Genomic DNA, 20,174 nt, shown 5'->3' on the forward strand with positions numbered 1-20,174 from the left:
CTGACAAACCTAGAAACATAATCTGGGCGAATCGGGATTCGAACCCACGATCATAGGTTACTGGCCTGTCTCCGCACAGCGAATTGTGGCGCCTTACACAACTGAGTCAACCCCCTCCCCCCAAAAAAAACCCAAAACGCAAACATATATTTTTACCAATTCCAGTGTGGCAAAGGGACAAAGTTTCATACTTAATGTTTAACAGCTTATGAGAATATTGCCGAGTCAAGTAACAATCAAATGGCAAGTGATATGTTAAAAGATCAACAGGAAATCATACAGATGTAGTTTAGATGGATTTATTTATTTATAACCGCTCATCTGATACAACCCTTGAACCAGAAATCTGAACGTGTTCAGCTAGGACATTGACGTCAGGGGTATTCCTTCAGTGTGAAGATATAGGGAAAACGTTTACCCTGGGATGACAGCTGATCCAGATATGCAAAGGGATTTTGACACTGAAATATAAAGGAAAACTTTACCCAAAAGGTAATGGTACATGAAACAAGATTTTGGCTGAAGATTATATATTTTAGCTGCACATCCAGATATATTTTTCCATTAAAACTATTAGCCTGAATATTTTTGAAAAAAACCCCACCTTGCAACAATATAATTTTTATGGCAGAAAATTCACATATTTTTCAACAGTCTGACGCATAATTATTTTTCAAATAGATTTCTGGAACACTTTTATTTTCTTTGATAAAATCGCACAAAGTGTACACATGTGAGTACGAACCTGGGTCAACCAAACAAGAGGTTCATCCACTTGTTAACCACTCGTTCATCCACCCACCGGAATCTTAATAAGACTGATCTGAGAGACCCTGGTGGATGGTGGACACGTGGAGGGATGAATAGATCAGAATCTGACTCACCCGCCTTGTCTCGGCCGGACCGGAAGTGTCTTGAAGGTCAAAGGAATCCCTGTAGCGAGTATTGGCCAAAATGGCGGCCAGTTCCCCGTCTACTGTTACTGCCTCCCCTGTCTGAAATGTGGAATGAGTCTTCATGTTGTCGTGCACAATACATGTTACAGTCTGACATGGTAAGAAACTGTCGTTGACGAAACGACAAATAACACACTGTTTGGGCAACTTGAGTTGATTAAATCAAGATCTACCCGATTATTTCATCTTTCTATACTTAATCTGATTGTGAAATGAACATTGATGTTGTGGTGTACAATGCACCAATACACTCTGGTATGGCGTCACACGGTGAGAACCATTTGTTGGGAGTAACGACAAATAAACACACTGTGTGGGGAACTGTGTTGATAGTGAGTGAGTTGGGTTTAACGACGCTTTGAACAGTATTTCAGTTATATTACGGCGTGTCAACCTACTATGGGCAGAAACCCCGAAGTGATGCAGGTCTCAAACGTTTACCACTTTGGCGAAACCCACGAGCATCGTATGGTACTGACAAACCTGGAAACATAATCGGGAATTCGAACCCACGAGCATAGGTTTCTGGCGGCGTCTTAGACGACTGGGCCACCCGTGCCCCTACTGTGTTGATCTAAATATCATTGATACATCCTACATGGAGGAAACATGCACTAACAGTGGCACTATTAGTCGTATGATTGTAAACTAAGAGTATTAAGTTTCTTTCATTCTGCAACACAATGAGACACAAAATGTATCAAGTGAGAGAGATGAGATTCGAACGACTATTTGAAGAGTTCTTCGATTATATCAAGGTGTGTCAGCTTAAGAGGAAATACCGAATTCGAAGTGGTGCCTGTCAAAGACGTCACCCTTCTGTGAACCCAGCGAGCATAAGTGTGGTGCTGACAAACCAAGAATCATAATCAGGGTGAATCTGGGATTCGAACCAAAGACCTTTGAATTCGGGCATGTCTAAGTGACGAAAAAGCGACAAAACATATAATCATATGTAATAATCATAACACAATCCTGCTAAAATCCGCTGTACGATTATCAAATATGTGTTTATGAATCATTATCATTAAAAACGTTTATTTCCGTTTGCAGGCCAACGGCCTGAGTTGTTACATCGGTATAATATATGGCAGTTAGGCGATTAATATTACTAAAAGGCCAAGATTTTCATTTCATAGCTTCTTCACCAAATTTATGATAGTTGATATAATTTGAAAGTGACAAAAACACTTTCCACAAGAAACTTATCAATAGTCGGCTTTCCCTTTATGTCGATCAAAATTCCAGCCTTCAGTGTTTTATAATTCACAACCTTTTAGGTTTTGTTTGTTTGATTTTCGTTGTTTAACGCCACACTCAGCAATATTCCTGCTATCTAACGGAGGTCTGCTAATTATCGAGTCTGGACCAGACAATCCAGTGATTGACATCATAAGCATCGATCCACGCAATTTGGATACGATGACATCAACCAAGTCAGCGAGCCTGACCACTCACACTTAGCCGCCTCTTATGACAAGCAAAGTCGCCTTTTACGGCAAGCATTGGTTGCTGAAGACCTATTCTTTAACCAGATCTTCATGGGTCCAACTTACAATCGTACAATCTACCAGTATTTCAAAGAGCGTCATACCACTCAGAAGCAAAACTTTCAAAACGTTTAATGGAAGACACGTGGAGGGCATTTCCAAATTTGACACATCAGTGCCATTCCCTAGTTTGACTTGTACCTTATGATCCCGTGTTTTTTGCAGGTGAACAATTGACTGATATTTGCATGTGTTTGTAATGGGTTCCATCGGTAGGCAGAATACTCTCAATATCATTATTTGATAGTGATGAGTAGACACAGACTGATGATATAGTCGGAATCGTACAATCGACTCGTACGCTCTTTAAGCCGAGATTTCTGTCGAATGTGGAAATGGTTTTGTCGCCCAGACCCCCTGGTCTGTACGTCCGTCCGCCCGTCCGTACTTCGTTTCCGGAGCATCTATCTGTCTATCGACCGCCTCTGTGGTCTAGTGGTATAGGTCGGGGGTTCTGAACTGAAACTGAACTTGTATAGTCAGTTAACTCCCTTGCCCCAGGAAGATGCGTTAGACCCCATTTCACGTCAACTCACCTATCCATCTATCTACCCATTATCACATATGTAAAGGTGATTTCAACTCCAAAACGAAGTAAAAACCTGAACTTATCTTCCCTTTAACAAATGGTTGTTAGCAGTCGTCTCACCTTAAAGGTTAGATTGACGTCCCATCTGAACTCAGATTCATGCCCTTTAATGTTTCCTTTGTACGTCACTGAAGCTGGTCCCCTGTTACTTCCGCTTCCTAAACGAAACATCCGGTTGCCCGCGCAAACGCACCTTCTTCCGGCTGACGGTTTGCGTGTTAAAACATAGAATTATAGAATCCATGCACTGACAACTATTTACATAGCAATACATAACCAATAAAAAGATCACAATAGGTAACATGTTGTGTCTCTTTAGTGTTTAGTCTAGGCGTCTGGATCTGGTAAATTAATATAGGTGATCACAACTATTGAGGATTGATAATACCAGGTTGAGAGTTGACTGGTTGTGGTTATTCTTATTGTCTCATTCATTATGAAGACAATGCACACTGACACGGCAACATGTCAACCTTGACCTGAAAACACGATAACATGGAGTTGCCAGTGTAATGCCACTCACGCAGCTTTTCTTTGAAGCTGTCGCTGATGTCGATAGGTCCGACGGAAGTGAGGTATGGCAGGGTGAAGCCTACGTCCTTGGCCGAGGACAACAACTCATCTGGCAGCTGGGAACCAGTCACAGCCCAATCTACCAGAACATGCAACCATTCAATCACACAAACAAAAATATTCTGCACAATTACTCTGCACAACTTTCAATGGCGTCTTTATGAATGTCTCCGAAACTGAAATTGTTTATTGCGTCAAAGGCCACTATGACGTAACATTACATTATACATGTTTCGTTATTCAAATCATTAAATACACATGACATGCGTAGTGACGGGTAGAACTTAAAAGCATGAAATACAAATTTGGATTGATTGTCTCAGGGTTATTATAAAATCGATGGTGATCAACCCCTTCTCTAAATTGACAAAAGGCCACACATACAAGTAAGAAATGAAACTCATTTATAACATAATCATAACCAAATCTAGTACAAAATTGTCTGTACATATCCCTATTTTTAGACTTTGACAAGATACTCTAACGTGTAAAATATTAGAAAAATAAACATGTGTTTATAATGTGTGAACACGGAGTTTGTCACCTGCTGCTGTTGATTTTTCACAATGAATCGTACAAGTCTCCGTGTGGCCCAAATGAGTGTTGTGATCAATCACTTGCGGGGAATATTTGAAATATGGAGCCCTGAACTGATCAGGATTTATCCTATAGATGTCCCTTAACATGGTTGTCATTATTGTCAGATTTAGGTAACAATTATTTGTGTAATTATTATACACTTATTTCAAAATATTTAATGGTTAATTACACACCAGCCCATCACGTGTCGCCGTAGTTGATCAATTCCATGTTAATATTGATTGAAATGTTGATACAAGAAAACATATGGGCGTTAAAACAACAAAATGACGCCACAGATGTGTTTTAATTTAAACAAAGACAGCAGAATGAAACTGTTCGTGACGACACTTTGCCTGTGTATTCATTGTAACCACGTTCTGATTCAAGGAGAAAATGGGTCCCTCGCACCCTATCGTTACAAGTCGTATTGTTTGTTTGTTTATTGTTTAACACAGCAATATTCAAGTTATATGACTGTAAACAATTGAGTCTGGACCATCTGACATCCTGAGAGCATCCATGGATACGATGACATGCATCACCCAGGTCAGCGAGCTTGGCCGTTAGCCTCCTCTTACGACAAGCATAGTCACCTCTTTCGGGAAGCTAGCCCTGTCACATAGTTGGGATATTGCTGAGTGCGGAGTTATTCAGACAAAACACAAATATAAGACATTAACACCACGCAGCCTCACCCCATGACTTCAGGTCATCCATCAGCTCGGCGGGGGCAGGGTTTTCAGCGTATATGTCATTCAAGTAGAACTCACCACCATTCTGAATCGAGAGTACATGAAACAATTGTCTCTAAGTATCTCGATCTCGACTGTCTCGAAATAGTGCTCGTCTCGAGGTTAAGCCAGGGTCTAAACTGTACGTAGTGCGTGAATAATTCCGGCTTAATTACTGAAAGTTTCAATATTTAAATTGTTTTTGTCCAGTTTATACACCTCTTTGATTCTTTAAAGGAAATTTAATAATATTCGTACACCATTTATCTGCCACTTACCTTCATCAATCTGAAGGCTTCAGCGAACGATTTGGACTTGTTTGGAATCAGGCAAAACACACCATTGGATCTGTTAATAGATAGATTGATCTGTTAACATGAAAATAGCTGTTGCCATTCAAGTTATTGCTCCCACAATATTCAAATTCTGCTACAAGTACAAATATGGATACCTGCACAAGATTGTTTCAGTTATTTCAGCCAACTTTCAGATCGTGCTTTGGTAGATAAATACTTAAACATATTAAACTGTATAGTAGTATATACGTCTGTTTCTCGACCTGTCTTTGTACAACTTACCCCTACCCACATATATTCTCTTTATTCTATATATATACTATTCTGTTGCAGGGACTGTCGGGTAGCCTTATTTTCAACAAAACCGACCATGCAAAGGATCAGGAAAGAGGTGTGTGTGTGTGTGTGTGTGTGTGTGTGTGTGTGTGTGTGTGTGTGTGTGTGTGTGTGTGTGTGTGTGTGTGTGTGTGTGTGTGTGTGTGTGTGTGTGTGTGCTTGTACTAGTCCCGACGGATGCGGATTTTATAGTGCTAACATATTGAGATACCGTGTCGCAGTTTTAACACGAAAACCCCTATCAGACACAGTATACTGACTCCAAGCCGACCAGTCCTTGTTTTAGCCCCTTAATGCCGAGCGCCAGACAGGGTAACAACAAGTACCACCTATTATCGTCTTTTGGTTTTACGCGGCCGAGGATCGAACCCAGGACCTTCCGCTCTCCGGGCGGACGCTCTAATACTAGGCCACCGATGCGGTCCCATGGGGGATAAGGCTTAAGAGTGTTTTTCGCTCAACTGTTACATGTTGTTGACAACACCAAATGCAGAGGTTTGGGTAAAATGCGTTGAAACGGCAGATTTAGGAAGCATTTTTCTAATACTAGAAAACGAGCAAGTCCTCGCCAGAAGCTGTCGATAAAGACAGCATGTGGTGGACATTTATCTTTTATGAAGACTTGCTCATAGTAAATTGTCCCCAGATATCACCGACCTTTTTCACTCATTTTAGTGTTACTTCTTTATTTGACCAGACTTTCGCAAGTGAATATACAATTTGCTCTAGTTACAGTCCTTAAGCTTATACGATAAGTTTCAGAACCTGTTTCAAAGTGGGAGGTAACTTGACATTTCAAGAAAGCCAAATCCTTATAGAAAGTCTACAATATCTTGTAATGTTCATGTTCCCGAAGAGACGAATCGTGGCACTGAATGTACCAACACTAAAAATAGATGTCAAATAAGGTTCAAGAGCAAATTACATTTTAAAATGAAAACATTTAAACTAAATCGGAAATCTAATTAAATGTCTAATTTGTCTGTAAATAAAAAAGAAACATCTTAGCTGCAGCAGTCCCCATGCAGTGTAAACCCTGTGCTTGTACGTGCTGTCGTGATTATGAGCTAGCTATTATTATTATTATTATTATTATTGAAAAGTGAAAAGTAAAGACATATTTTCACTCACACAATGACATCAAAACTTTGATCTTTAAGCTGGGACATGTTCTCGGCGTTTCCGACAAAGAACTCCGTGTTTTTCTTGTCGTATCCCCATCTGTTGCGGTGATAGTCCTCCCTGTTCACACACTCGGCAATCTGACAACAAAGCATGGAACTTCTCCAGCAATATAATTCCAATATCTTTATCGGTACTCATTAACGGAACATCATGAATACTGTTGTTATTAGTGTCTTATTAGGGTGCTGTGCAATGTTCCATCCAAATCACGGCGGACTGAACTGAACTGAACTGAACTGAACTCTTATTTACACTCAAGTCACCGCTATCGGCACCATCGGTGGTACAACATTATTTCATCAACATAATACATATAAATATAGAATAGATACAAAAACATCTTTGCGGATCATGCATGTATATTTATATAGATTCACCAGGGTAGAAATATATGTGCAATTCAATAAGAGGGAGAGTTATTTGATAGGTTTAAACAATGACATAATGTTTTTATCGAATTTGGACAATTTTCTCAATGTTCCTAATCGTACATTACTGAAATGTAAATTCATGTATACATATTGGATTCGATATTATAGAATCTGTGTAAAAATTGTTTTCTTTCGTTTGCTAAAGATGGACAAATAAACAACTAATGGAATTGGACGAATTACTAATTGTACCCATTGAATCCAAACTGGAACCGCGGCTACCCCATTACCTGTTCATTATTATTAATCTATGGTGTAATCCACATCAACAATGAAATCTCATTAAAAAATATTCATGGGTCCCTGTACTATTAATCAACACTTACAAGATTCGTCGAGAAGTCCACACCAACTACACTTCCGGTTGGGCCAACTAATTTGCTGAGGAGGAAAACGAGACTGCCTGACCCGCATCCAATGTCAAGGACACGTTTCCCTTCAATGCCTTCGGGGGTATATAGTCCGCAACCGTAATACCTACAAGTAATGCTCTTCCAATGAATGTCCATCAATTATTAGGGTCCTGCATTCTTGCCACACAGATATCTAATTCGTAGACACCAGATTTCACATGTTTATAGCTAATAAAGATAGAGGTGCTAGGTTGCACATATGTTGATGTCTTATAAAAGATTATATACTGCTGATAAAAACCAGAATTAAGAGATTGACAACACCTGTATTTCATTGGACATCAAATCATTCGGAAGGGACACAAAGGATATATCAAACACTCACCTTACACGCTTCACACACAGGAGATACAGACCTACTCCAGACACTTGGAATATCAAAGTCTCACTCTACGCACTTCACAGACATGATATACAGACCTACGTCAGACAGTGGGTATATCAAGCTTTCATCCCACACATTTCACAGACACGAGACACAGAGCTCCAGACAGTGGGAATATCAAGTTCTCATCCCACACATTTCACAGACACGAGACACAGAGCTCCAGACAGTGGGTATATCAAGCTTTCATCCCACACATTTCACAGACACGAGACACAGAGCTCCAGACAGTGGGTATATCAAGCTTTCATCCCACACATTTCACAGACACGAGACACAGAACTCCAGACAGTGGGTATATCAAGCTTTCATCCCACACATTTCACAGACACGAGACACAGAGCTCCAGACAGTGGGAATATCAAGCTTTCATCCCACACATTTCACAGACACGAGACACAGAGCTCCAGACAGTGGGAATATCAAGCTTTCATCCCACACATTTCACAGACACGAGACACAGAGCTCCAGACAGTGGGAATATCAAGCTTTCATCCCACACATTTCACAGACACGAGACACAGAGCCCCAGACAGTGGGTATATCAAGCTTTCATCCCACACATTTCACAGACACGAGACACAGAGCTCCAGACAGTAGGTATATCAAGCTTTCATCCCACACATTTCACAGACACGAGACACAGAGCCCCAGACAGTAGGTATATCAAGCTTTCATCCCACACATTTCACAGACACGAGACACAGAGCTCCAGACAGTTTGAATATCAAGCTTTCATCTCACACATTTCACAGACACGAGACACAGAGCCCCAGACAGTGGGTATATCAAGCTTTCATCTCACACATTTCAAAGACACGAGACACAGAGCTCCAGACAGTGGGAATATCTAGCTTTCACCTCACACATTTCACAGACACGAGACACAGAGCTCCAGACAGTGGGAATATCTAGCTTTCATCTCACACATTTCACAGACACGAGACACAGAGCTCCAGACAGTGGGAATATCTAGCTTTCATCTCACACATTTCACAGACACGAGACACAGAGCTCCAGACAGTGGGAATATCTAGCTTTCATCTCACACATTTCACAGACACGAGACACAGAGCTCCAGACAGTGGGTCTATCAAGCTCTCATCCCACACATTTCACAGACACGAGACACAGAGCTCCAGACAGTTGGTCTATCAAGCTCTCATCCCACACATTTCACAGACACGAGACACAGAGCTCCAGACAGTGGGTACATCAAGCTCTCATCCCACAGACATCACATCATGCACCTACCTCTTCATCGTCTCAGGGTGTATCTGAGACACGATGTTCTTGATGTCTGACGTCAGGTTCCAGTCTTTGACGGCGCAGATGAAGTCGCACTTTACACAAGTGGAGTCATATTCGTTTCTCACGATGTCGTGAATTTCGGTCATATTGCCGGGGAGAAGTTGTCTCAAGTAGGAATGCTGTAATGCGGTTAATCAGTGAGTATTGCGTGGTTCACAAAGGTACTAACAATATGGACTATTCAGCTGATAGGTGTTTCGTTTCATAATAAATATACAAATGACAGCGACAAAAGACATTTTTTATAATAAATATATAATTAAGAAATGTCTGCTAAAAGCAGAGTTAATTGTACAATTCCGACTTTGTCGTGAACATATGTTTATGAATTACATCCAAATAATGACGATACCAAGTTTTTTTTCTTGCCCTACCGATGGCAACCGTCATAAACGCATACAAAGACAATCAATTGTTCAATTGTCCACCTTGCAAATGTCATCATTTTGGTCAGAGATGCTTCAATTTTGGGACTGTCCCCCACCACAAGACTACCATAAAACTTAGAGCTTCACTTAGGCCTTGAATGTTGTAATCCTCGACAAACAACTACTGAGCAAGCGTCGCCTGACGTTCTTTGAAGTCTTCATGCAAAGAACATGCTCTATTGTATCTCAAAAGTTGACACCAAAGTTTGGAGCCGCTGGTTTATTGCTCGAGAAGGTTGACTATTTGAAAGTCATCCCTCTTTTCATACTGCTTTGTCTCACTCTGAATATGATGCATAAATCTAAATATGAAAAAATTGTGTCGGTTTAACTGGTCAGATTCACTGGAACGATTTCCTGTTCAGGTGGGAAGAAAATTGGCTATTTGATGGTTTTGAACGATATCAGATAATCGATATACCAGAAGCTTAAGTCAAATTGCTTGGCCCTGGGTTCCATCGGTAGGCAGAATACTCTCAATATCATTATTTGATAGTGATGAGTAGACACAGACTGATGATATAGTCGGAATCGTACAATCGACTCGTACGCTCTTTAAGCCGAGATTTCTGTCGAATGTGGAAATGGTTTTGTCGCCCAGACCCCCTGGTCTGTACGTCCGTCCGCCCGTCCGTACTTCGTTTCCGGAGCATCTATCTGTCTATCGACCGCCTCTGTGGTCTAGTGGTAGAGGTCGGGGGTTCTGAACTGAAACTGAACTTGTATAGTCAGTTAACTCCCTTGCCCCAGGAAGATGCGTTAGACCCCATTTCACGTCAACTCACCTATCCATCTATCTACCCATTATCACATATGTAAAGGTGATTTCAACTCCAAAACGAAGTAAAAACCTGAACTTATCTTCCCTTTAACAAATGGTTGTTAGCAGTCGTCTCACCTTAAAGGTTAGATTGACGTCCCATCTGAACTCAGATTCATGCCCTTTAATGTTTCCTTTGTACGTCACTGAAGCTGGTCCCCTGTTACTTCCGCTTCCTAAACGAAACATCCGGTTGCCCGCGCAAACGCACCTTCTTCCGGCTGACGGTTTGCGTGTTAAAACATAGAATTATAGAATCCATGCACTGACAACTATTTACATAGCAATACATAACCAATAAAAAGATCACAATAGGTAACATGTTGTGTCTCTTTAGTGTTTAGTCTAGGCGTCTGGATCTGGTAAATTAATATAGGTGATCACAACTATTGAGGATTGATAATACCAGGTTGAGAGTTGACTGGTTGTGGTTATTCTTATTGTCTCATTCATTATGAAGACAATGCACACTGACACGGCAACATGTCAACCTTGACCTGAAAACACGATAACATGGAGTTGCCAGTGTAATGCCACTCACGCAGCTTTTCTTTGAAGCTGTCGCTGATGTCGATAGGTCCGACGGAAGTGAGGTATGGCAGGGTGAAGCCTACGTCCTTGGCCGAGGACAACAACTCATCTGGCAGCTGGGAACCAGTCACAGCCCAATCTACCAGAACATGCAACCATTCAATCACACAAACAAAAATATTCTGCACAATTACTCTGCACAACTTTCAATGGCGTCTTTATGAATGTCTCCGAAACTGAAATTGTTTATTGCGTCAAAGGCCACTATGACGTAACATTACATTATACATGTTTCGTTATTCAAATCATTAAATACACATGACATGCGTAGTGACGGGTAGAACTTAAAAGCATGAAATACAAATTTGGATTGATTGTCTCAGGGTTATTATAAAATCGATGGTGATCAACCCCTTCTCTAAATTGACAAAAGGCCACACATACAAGTAAGAAATGAAACTCATTTATAACATAATCATAACCAAATCTAGTACAAAATTGTCTGTACATATCCCTATTTTTAGACTTTGACAAGATACTCTAACGTGTAAAATATTAGAAAAATAAACATGTGTTTATAATGTGTGAACACGGAGTTTGTCACCTGCTGCTGTTGATTTTTCACAATGAATCGTACAAGTCTCCGTGTGGCCCAAATGAGTGTTGTGATCAATCACTTGCGGGGAATATTTGAAATATGGAGCCCTGAACTGATCAGGATTTATCCTATAGATGTCCCTTAACATGGTTGTCATTATTGTCAGATTTAGGTAACAATTATTTGTGTAATTATTATACACTTATTTCAAAATATTTAATGGTTAATTACACACCAGCCCATCACGTGTCGCCGTAGTTGATCAATTCCATGTTAATATTGATTGAAATGTTGATACAAGAAAACATATGGGCGTTAAAACAACAAAATGACGCCACAGATGTGTTTTAATTTAAACAAAGACAGCAGAATGAAACTGTTCGTGACGACACTTTGCCTGTGTATTCATTGTAACCACGTTCTGATTCAAGGAGAAAATGGGTCCCTCGCACCCTATCGTTACAAGTCGTATTGTTTGTTTGTTTATTGTTTAACACAGCAATATTCAAGTTATATGACTGTAAACAATTGAGTCTGGACCATCTGACATCCTGAGAGCATCCATGGATACGATGACATGCATCACCCAGGTCAGCGAGCTTGGCCGTTAGCCTCCTCTTACGACAAGCATAGTCACCTCTTTCGGGAAGCTAGCCCTGTCACATAGTTGGGATATTGCTGAGTGCGGAGTTATTCAGACAAAACACAAATATAAGACATTAACACCACGCAGCCTCACCCCATAACTTCAGGTCATCCATCAGCTCGGCGGGGGCAGGGTTTTCAGCGTATATGTCATTCAAGTAGAACTCACCACCATTCTGAATCGAGAGTACATGAAACAATTGTCTCTAAGTATCTCGATCTCGACTGTCTCGAAATAGTGCTCGTCTCGAGGTTAAGCCAGGGTCTAAACTGTATGTATTCAAGTGCGTGAATAATTCCGGCTTAATTACTGAAAGTTTCAATATTTAAATTGTTTTTGTCCAGTTTATACACCTCTTTGATTCTTTAAAGGAAATTTAATAATATTCGTACACCATTTATCTGCCACTTACCTTCATCAATCTGAAGGCTTCAGCGAACGATTTGGACTTGTTTGGAATCAGGCAAAACACACCATTGGATCTGTTAATAGATAGATTGATCTGTTAACATGAAAATAGCTGTTGCCATTCAAGTTATTGCTCCCACAATATTCAAATTCTGCTACAAGTACAAATATGGATACCTGCACAAGTGATTGTTTCAGTTATTCCAGCCAACTTTCAGGATCGTGTTTTGGTAGATGAATACTTAAACATATTAAACTGTATAGTAGTATATACGTCTGTTTCTCGACCTGTCTTTGTACAACTTACCCCTACCCACATATATTCTCTTTATTCTATATATATACTATTCTGTTGCAGGGACTGTCGGGTAGCCTAGTGGTTAAAGCGTTCGGCGTCACGTCGAAGACCCGGGTTCGATTCCCGACATGGGTTCAATGTGAGAAGCCCATTTCTGATGTCCCCCGCCGTGATATTGCTGGAATATTGCTAAAAGCGGCGTAAAACCATACTCACCCACTCACTCACTGTTGCATTTAAAATACAATGCCACCAGATATCACAACCATGTTGGTTGTATCAATAAGCAGTGTGCCCTCATGAGGGGAGACACTTTTACAACATCTACATTTACAACATCTTACACACATATGATATTGAAAACTTGTAAAGGATCTGTTATGTGATTTTAGCACACATATGACATATCGGAGACTGTAGAATGAACAAAATAGTACCAAGCTATATATTGATGCATAAAACTAAATGAAATATTTTCAACAAAACCGACCATGCAAAGGATCAGGAAAGAGGTGTGTGTGTGTGTGTGTGTGTGTGTGTGTGTGTGTGTGTGTGTGTGTGTGTGTGTGTGTGTGTGTGTGTGTGTGTGTGTGTGTGTGTGTGTGTGTGTGTGTGTGTGTGTGTGTGTGTGTCTGCTTGTACTAGTCCCGACGGATGCGGATTTTATAGTGCTAACATATTGAGATACCGTGTCGCAGTTTTAACACGAAAACCCCTATCAGACACAGTATACTGACTCCAAGCCGACCAGTCCTTGTTTTAGCCCCTTAATGCCGAGCGCCAGACAGGGTAACAACAAGTACCACCTATTATCGTCTTTTGGTTTTACGCGGCCGAGGATCGAACCCAGGACCTTCCGCTCTCCGGGCGGACGCTCTAATACTAGGCCACCGATGCGGTCCCATGGGGGATAAGGCTTAAGAGTGTTTTTCGCTCAACTGTTACATGTTTTTGACAACACCAAATGCAGAGGTTTGGGTAAAATGCGTTGAAACGGCAGATTTAGGAAGCATTTTTCTAATACTAGAAAACGAGCAAGTCCTCGCCAGAAGCTGTCGATAAAGACAGCACGTGGTGGACATTTATCTTTTATGAAGACTTGCTCATAGTAAATTGTCCCCAGATGTCACCGACCTTTTTCACTCATTTTAGTGTTACTTCTTTATTTGACCAGACTTTCGCAAGTGAATATACAATATGCTCTAGTTACAGTCCTTAAGCTTATACGATAAGTTTCAGAACCTGTTTCAAAGTGGGAGGTAACTTGACATTTCAAGAAAGCCAAATCCTTATAGAAAGTCTACAATATCTTGTTATGTTCATGTTCCCGAAGAGACGAATCGTGGCACTGAATGTACCAACACTAAAAATAGATGTCAAATAAGGTTCAAGAGCAAATTACATTTTAAAATGAAAACATCTTAGCTGCAGCAGTCCCCATGCAGTGTAAACCCTGTGCTTGTACGTGCTGTCGTGATTATGAGCTAGCTATTATTATTATTATTATTATTGAAAAGTGAAAAGTAAAGACATATTTTCACTCACACAATGACATCAAAACTTTGATCTTTAAGCTGGGACATGTTCTCGGCGTTTCCGACAAAGAACTCCGTGTTTTTCTTGTCGTATCCCCATCTGTTGCGGTGATAGTCCTCCCTGTTCACACACTCGGCAATCTGACAACAAAGCATGGAACTTCTCCAGCAATATAATTCCAGTATCTTTATCGGTACTTATTAACGGAACATCATGAATACTGTTGTTATTAGTGTCTTATTAGGGTGCTGTGCAATGTTCCAGCCAAATCACGGCGGACTGAACTGAACTGAACTGAACTGAACTCTTATTTACACTCAGGCCACCGCTATCGGCACCATCGGTGGTACAACATTATTTCATCGACATAATACATATAAATATAGAATAGATACAAAAACATCTTTGCCGAACATGCATGTATATTTATATAGATTCACCAGGGTAGAAATATATGTGCAATTCAATAAGAGGGAGAGTTATTTGATAGGTTTAAACAATGACATAATGTTTTTATCGAATTTGGACAATTTTCTCAATGTTTCTAATCGTACATTACTGAAATGTAAATTCATGTATACATATTGGATTCGATATTATAGAATCTGTGTAAAAATTGTTTTCTTTCGTTTGCTAAAGATGGACAAATAAACAACTAATGGAATTGGACGAATTACTAATTGTACCCATTGAATCCAAACTGGAACCGCGGCTACCCCATTACCTGTTCATTATTATTAATCTATGGTGTAATCCACATCAACAATGAAATCTCATTAAAAAATATTCATGCGTCCCTGTACTATTAATCAACACTTACAAGATTCGTCGAGAAGTCCACACCAACTACACTTCCGGTTGGGCCAACTAATTTGCTGAGGAGGAAAACGAGACTGCCTGACCCGCATCCAATGTCAAGGACACGTTTCCCTTCAATGCCTTCGGGGGTATTGAGTCCGCAACCGTAATACCTACAAGTAATGCTCTTCCAATGAATGTCCATCAATTATTAGGGTCCTGCATTCTTGCCACACAGATATCTAATTCGTAGACACCAGATTTCACATGTTTATAGCTAATAAAGATAGAGGTGCTAGGTTGCACATATGTTGATGTCTTATAAAAGATTATATACTGCTGATAAAAACCAGAATTAAGAGATTGAAAACACCTGTATTTCATTGGACATCAAATCATTCGGAAGGGACACAAAGGATATATCAAACACTCACCTTACACGCTTCACACACATGAGATACAGACCTACTCCAGACACTTGGAATATCAAAGTCTTATCCTAAGCACTTCACAGACATGAGATACAGACCTACTCCAGACACTTGGAATATCAAGGTCTCATCCTAAGCACTTCACAGACATGAGATACAGACCTACTCCAGGCACTTGGAATATCAAAGTCTCACTCTACGCACTTCACAGACATGATATACAGACCTACGTCAGACAGTGGGTATATCAAGCTTTCATCCCACACATTTCACAGACACGAGACACAGAGCTCCAGACAGTGGGTACATCAAGCTTTCATCCCACACATTTCACAGACACGAGACACAGAGCTCCAGACAGTGGGTATATCAAGCTTTCATCCCACACATTTCACAGACACGAGACACAGAGCTACAGACAGTGGGAATATCAAGCTTTCATCCCACACATTTCACAGACACGAGACACAGAGCTCCAGACAGTGGGTATATCAAGCTTTCATCCCACACATTTCACAGACACGAGACACAGAGCTCCAGACAGTGGGTATATCAAGCTTTCATCCCACACATTTCACAGACACGAGACACAGAGCTACAGACAGTGGGAATATCAAGCTTTCATCCCACACATTTCACAGACACGAGACACAGAGCTACAGACAGTGGGAATATCAAGCTTTCATCACACACATTTCACAGACACGAGACACAGAGCTCCAGACAGTGGGTACATCAAGCTTTCATCCCACACATTTCACAGACACGAGACACAGAGCTCCAGACAGTGGGTATATCAAGCTTTCATCCCACACATTTCACAGACACGAGACACAGAGCTCAAGACAGTGGGTATATCAAGCTTTCATCCCACATATTTCACAGACACGAGACACAGAACTCCAGACAGTAGGAATATCAAGCTTTCATCTCACACATTTCACAGACACGAGACACAGAGCTCCAGACAGTGGGTATATCAAGCTTTCATCTCACACATTTCAAAGACACGAGACACAGAGCTCCAGACAGTGGGAATATCTAGCTTTCATCTCACACATTTCACAGACACGAGACACAGAGCTCCAGACAGTGGGTCTATCAAGCTCTCATCCCACACATTTCACAGACACGAGACACAGAGCTCCAGACAGTTGGTCTATCAAGCTCTCATCCCACACATTTCACAGACACGAGACACAGAGCTCCAGACAGTGGGTCTATCAAGCTCTCATCCCACAGACATCACATCATGCACCTACCTCTTCATCGTCTCAGGGTGTATCTGAGACACGATGTTCTTGATGTCTGACGTCAGGTTCCAGTCGTTGACAGCGCAGATGAAGTCGCACTCTACACAAGTGGAGTCGTATTCGTTTCTCACGATGTCGTGAATTTCGGTCATATTGCCGGGGAGAAGTTGTCTCAAGTAGGAATGCTGTAATGCGGATAATCAGTGAGAATTGCGTAGTTCACAAAGGTACTAACAATATGGACTATTCAGCTGATAGGTGTTTCGTTTCATAATAAATATACAAATGACAGCGACAAAAGACATTTTTTATAATAAATATATAATTAAGAAATGTCTGCTAAAAGCAGAGTTAATTGTACAATTCCGACTTTGTCGTGAACATATGTTTATGAATTACATCCAAATAATGACGATACCAAGTTTTTTTTCTTGCCCTACCGATGGCAACCGTCATAAACGCATACAAAGACAATCAATTGTTCAATTGTCCACCTTGCAAATGTCATCATTTTGGTCACAGATGCTTCAATTTTGGAACTGTCCCCCACCACAAGACTACCATAAAACTTTTTTAGAGCTTCACTTAGACCTTGAATGTTGTAATCCTCGACAAACAACTACTGAGCAAGCGTCGCCTGACGTTCTTTGAAGTCTTCATGCAAAGAACATGCTCTATTGTATCTCAAAAGTTGACACCAAAGTTTGGAGCCGCTGGTTTATTGCTCGAGAAGGTTGACTATTTGAAAGTCATCCCTCTTTTCATACTGCTTTGTCTCACTCTGAATATGATGCATAAATCTAAATATGAAAAAGATGTGTCGGTTTAACTGTTCAGATTCACTGGAACGATTTCCTGTTCAGGTGGGCAAATCAGTGGAAGAAAATTAGCTATTTGATGGTTTTGAACGATATCAGATAATCGATATACCAGAAGCTTAAGTCAAATTGCTTGGCCATTATTTTGATTTTGAAATCCGAGCAGAAATTCCGAGTCTTGTGCATTAAGAAACAGATCAGCCAGAAGAGGATCACACAACCCTGTATGTTTTGTCAACTATTGTCGCACCCGGCTGAATGACTACACAAGACTTCCAAAGCCATAAAAAGCCGGTTACCTGAACAAAGTCTGCTGTTGTGTCGTCCCTCTTTACCTGAACAAAGTCTGCTGTTGTGTCGTCCCTCTTTACCTGAACAAAGTCTGCTGTTGTGTCGCCCCTCTTTACCTGAACAAAGTCTGCTGTTGTGTCGCCCCTCTTTACCTGAACAAAGTCTGCTGTTGTGTCGCCCCTCTTTACCTGAACAAAGTCTGCTGTTGTGTCGTCCCTCTTTACCTGAACAAAGTCTGCTGTTGTGTCGTCCCTCTTTACCTGAACAAAGTCTGCTGTTGTGTCGTCCCTCTTTACCTGAACAAAGTCTGCTGTTGTGTCGCCCCTCTTTACCTGAACAAAGTCTGCTGTTGTGTCGCCCCTCTTTACCTGAACAAAGTCTGCTGTTGTGTCGCCCCTCTTTACCCGAACAAAGTCTGCTGTTGTGTCGCCCTTCTGTAGCTCATACAGCAAATGCAGATTAATAAGCTTCCCTCTGACACATATGTCTGTTTTATAGAATATTAATCTGTATTTATAACGCGACATTTATTTACATTTTTGCAACATCTGGCTTTCACCTATTGTCATTAATCATGTTCAGAGGTCCTTTCATATATGTTTCACAATTTTTTACTTCTACACTCTTATAAAATGTAGGATGTCATGAAACATAAACGTTAATACCAAGTGCCAGGACAAAGATAAGTGTTGATAAGTTCCTGTACAAGTCCATTTCTGTCTGTAAAACGTAACACCTGGTCACGTGTGATGTTTCCATGTTGTCATGAGTCCCGGTTCAGGTTGCACCGCCTTGATAGGCGTGATCCTGTCTGGCGACGTCGAAATGAAGGTCAAGCCAATGGCAACCTGAGACCTCATGACAATTTTTGCGAGGGGTGGGTTATAGTGTGGGGTGGCATCACTGTGACTGACCAAACTCCACTCCGTATTTGTAGGTTATGTGGGTATGTGGGTCAACTTCTTCAAGACGACAATGCCCGTGCTCACCGTACACGACTCGTCAAGCTCACTTCCAGCAGCATAACATCCATAGAACGACATGGTCATTTCCCTATAAAAAGCATTGGCAAAGATAGCGGCCAGTTCCCATGTCACTGTTACTGCCTCCACAGTCTGGAATGTGTAATGAACCTTAACGTTGACGTGTACAATACCAACGTGTACAATGCCAAATACAGCATATGGTATGGCGTCAAACGGAAAGGTATATTCGATGACGAAACGTTTGGTCAACTTGAGTTGATAAATTACTATAGTTAATTTATCATGCCACGACATATTAACTACAGTAAAATGAAACAATATGGTGACCATTAACTTCTTTTGAGCGACCACACCCTTTCGATATTCAATAGAAATCTCTGCTAAAACTTTAGTGAAGCCTTGAATGCTGCAACCTTGATCAAACAACTCCTGAGCAAGAGCCTTGTGACGCTCTTTGAAATCTTGGTAGAAAGAGCATGCTCGATTTGTATTTTAAAACGTTGTGTAAACAGAGCTGCTGGAATATTGCTCGTCATGAAGGGCAAGTTGACTATGAAATGGGATTTAACGTCGCGTCCAAGATTATTGCACTTACATAGCGTCGTGCATGCACGTGTGTGTGTGTGTGTGTGTGTGTGTGTGTGTGTGTGTGTGTGTGTGTGTGTGTGTGTGTGTGTGGATGATTGTACTAGTCCGGTGATGCCGATTTATAGTGCTAGCACACTGAGATACCATGCCGCATTTTAACATGAATATCCCACTCAGACACAGTGTACTGACTCCGAGCCAACCTGTCCTTTTTTAGCGCCTTGATGCCGAGTGCCAGACAGGGTAACAACAAGTACATCTTTCAACGTCTTTTGGTATGACGGGGTTGGGGATCGAACCCCGGACCTTCCGCACAACGGGCGAACGCTCTATCACTAGACCACGGAGGCGGTCGATCTAAATATGAAACAGAGGCAGTCTCACTGGTCTCAAGCACAAACAAACA

The 20,174-nt window shown here is 41.0% G+C and overlaps 2 protein-coding genes across 2 annotated transcripts; both read right to left on the minus strand.

Moving 5' to 3' along the window:
• Nucleotides 1-318: 318 nt before the first annotated feature.
• On the minus strand, nucleotides 319-3,750 carry LOC125372486 (arsenite methyltransferase-like). The gene is made up of 4 exons (XM_048382659.1): nucleotides 3,619-3,750; nucleotides 3,156-3,298; nucleotides 885-995; nucleotides 319-461 (listed from the first exon to the last, which is right to left on the minus strand). The coding sequence occupies exons 2-4, from the start codon at nucleotides 3,264-3,266 to the stop codon at nucleotides 375-377; spliced, it is 309 nt and encodes a 102-aa protein (XP_048238616.1). The 5' UTR covers nucleotides 3,267-3,298; nucleotides 3,619-3,750; the 3' UTR covers nucleotides 319-374.
• A 1,175-nt stretch (nucleotides 3,751-4,925) lies between these two features.
• On the minus strand, nucleotides 4,926-19,237 carry LOC124135895. The gene is made up of 14 exons (XM_048382463.1): nucleotides 19,184-19,237; nucleotides 18,275-18,634; nucleotides 17,095-17,270; nucleotides 15,424-15,574; nucleotides 14,613-14,743; nucleotides 12,774-12,843; nucleotides 12,455-12,536; nucleotides 11,128-11,256; nucleotides 10,665-10,807; nucleotides 9,282-9,457; nucleotides 7,556-7,706; nucleotides 6,745-6,875; nucleotides 5,260-5,329; nucleotides 4,926-5,027 (listed from the first exon to the last, which is right to left on the minus strand). Exons 1-14 carry the CDS (start codon nucleotides 19,235-19,237, stop codon nucleotides 4,926-4,928), a joined length of 1,926 nt encoding a protein of 641 aa, XP_048238420.1.
• Between the last annotated feature and the right edge of the window lie 937 nt (nucleotides 19,238-20,174).

Source organism: Haliotis rufescens, unplaced genomic scaffold (assembly GCF_023055435.1).
Source record: "Haliotis rufescens isolate VD_foot unplaced genomic scaffold, xgHalRufe1.0.p SCAF_4, whole genome shotgun sequence".
Lineage (NCBI taxonomy): Eukaryota > Metazoa > Mollusca > Gastropoda > Lepetellida > Haliotidae > Haliotis > Haliotis rufescens.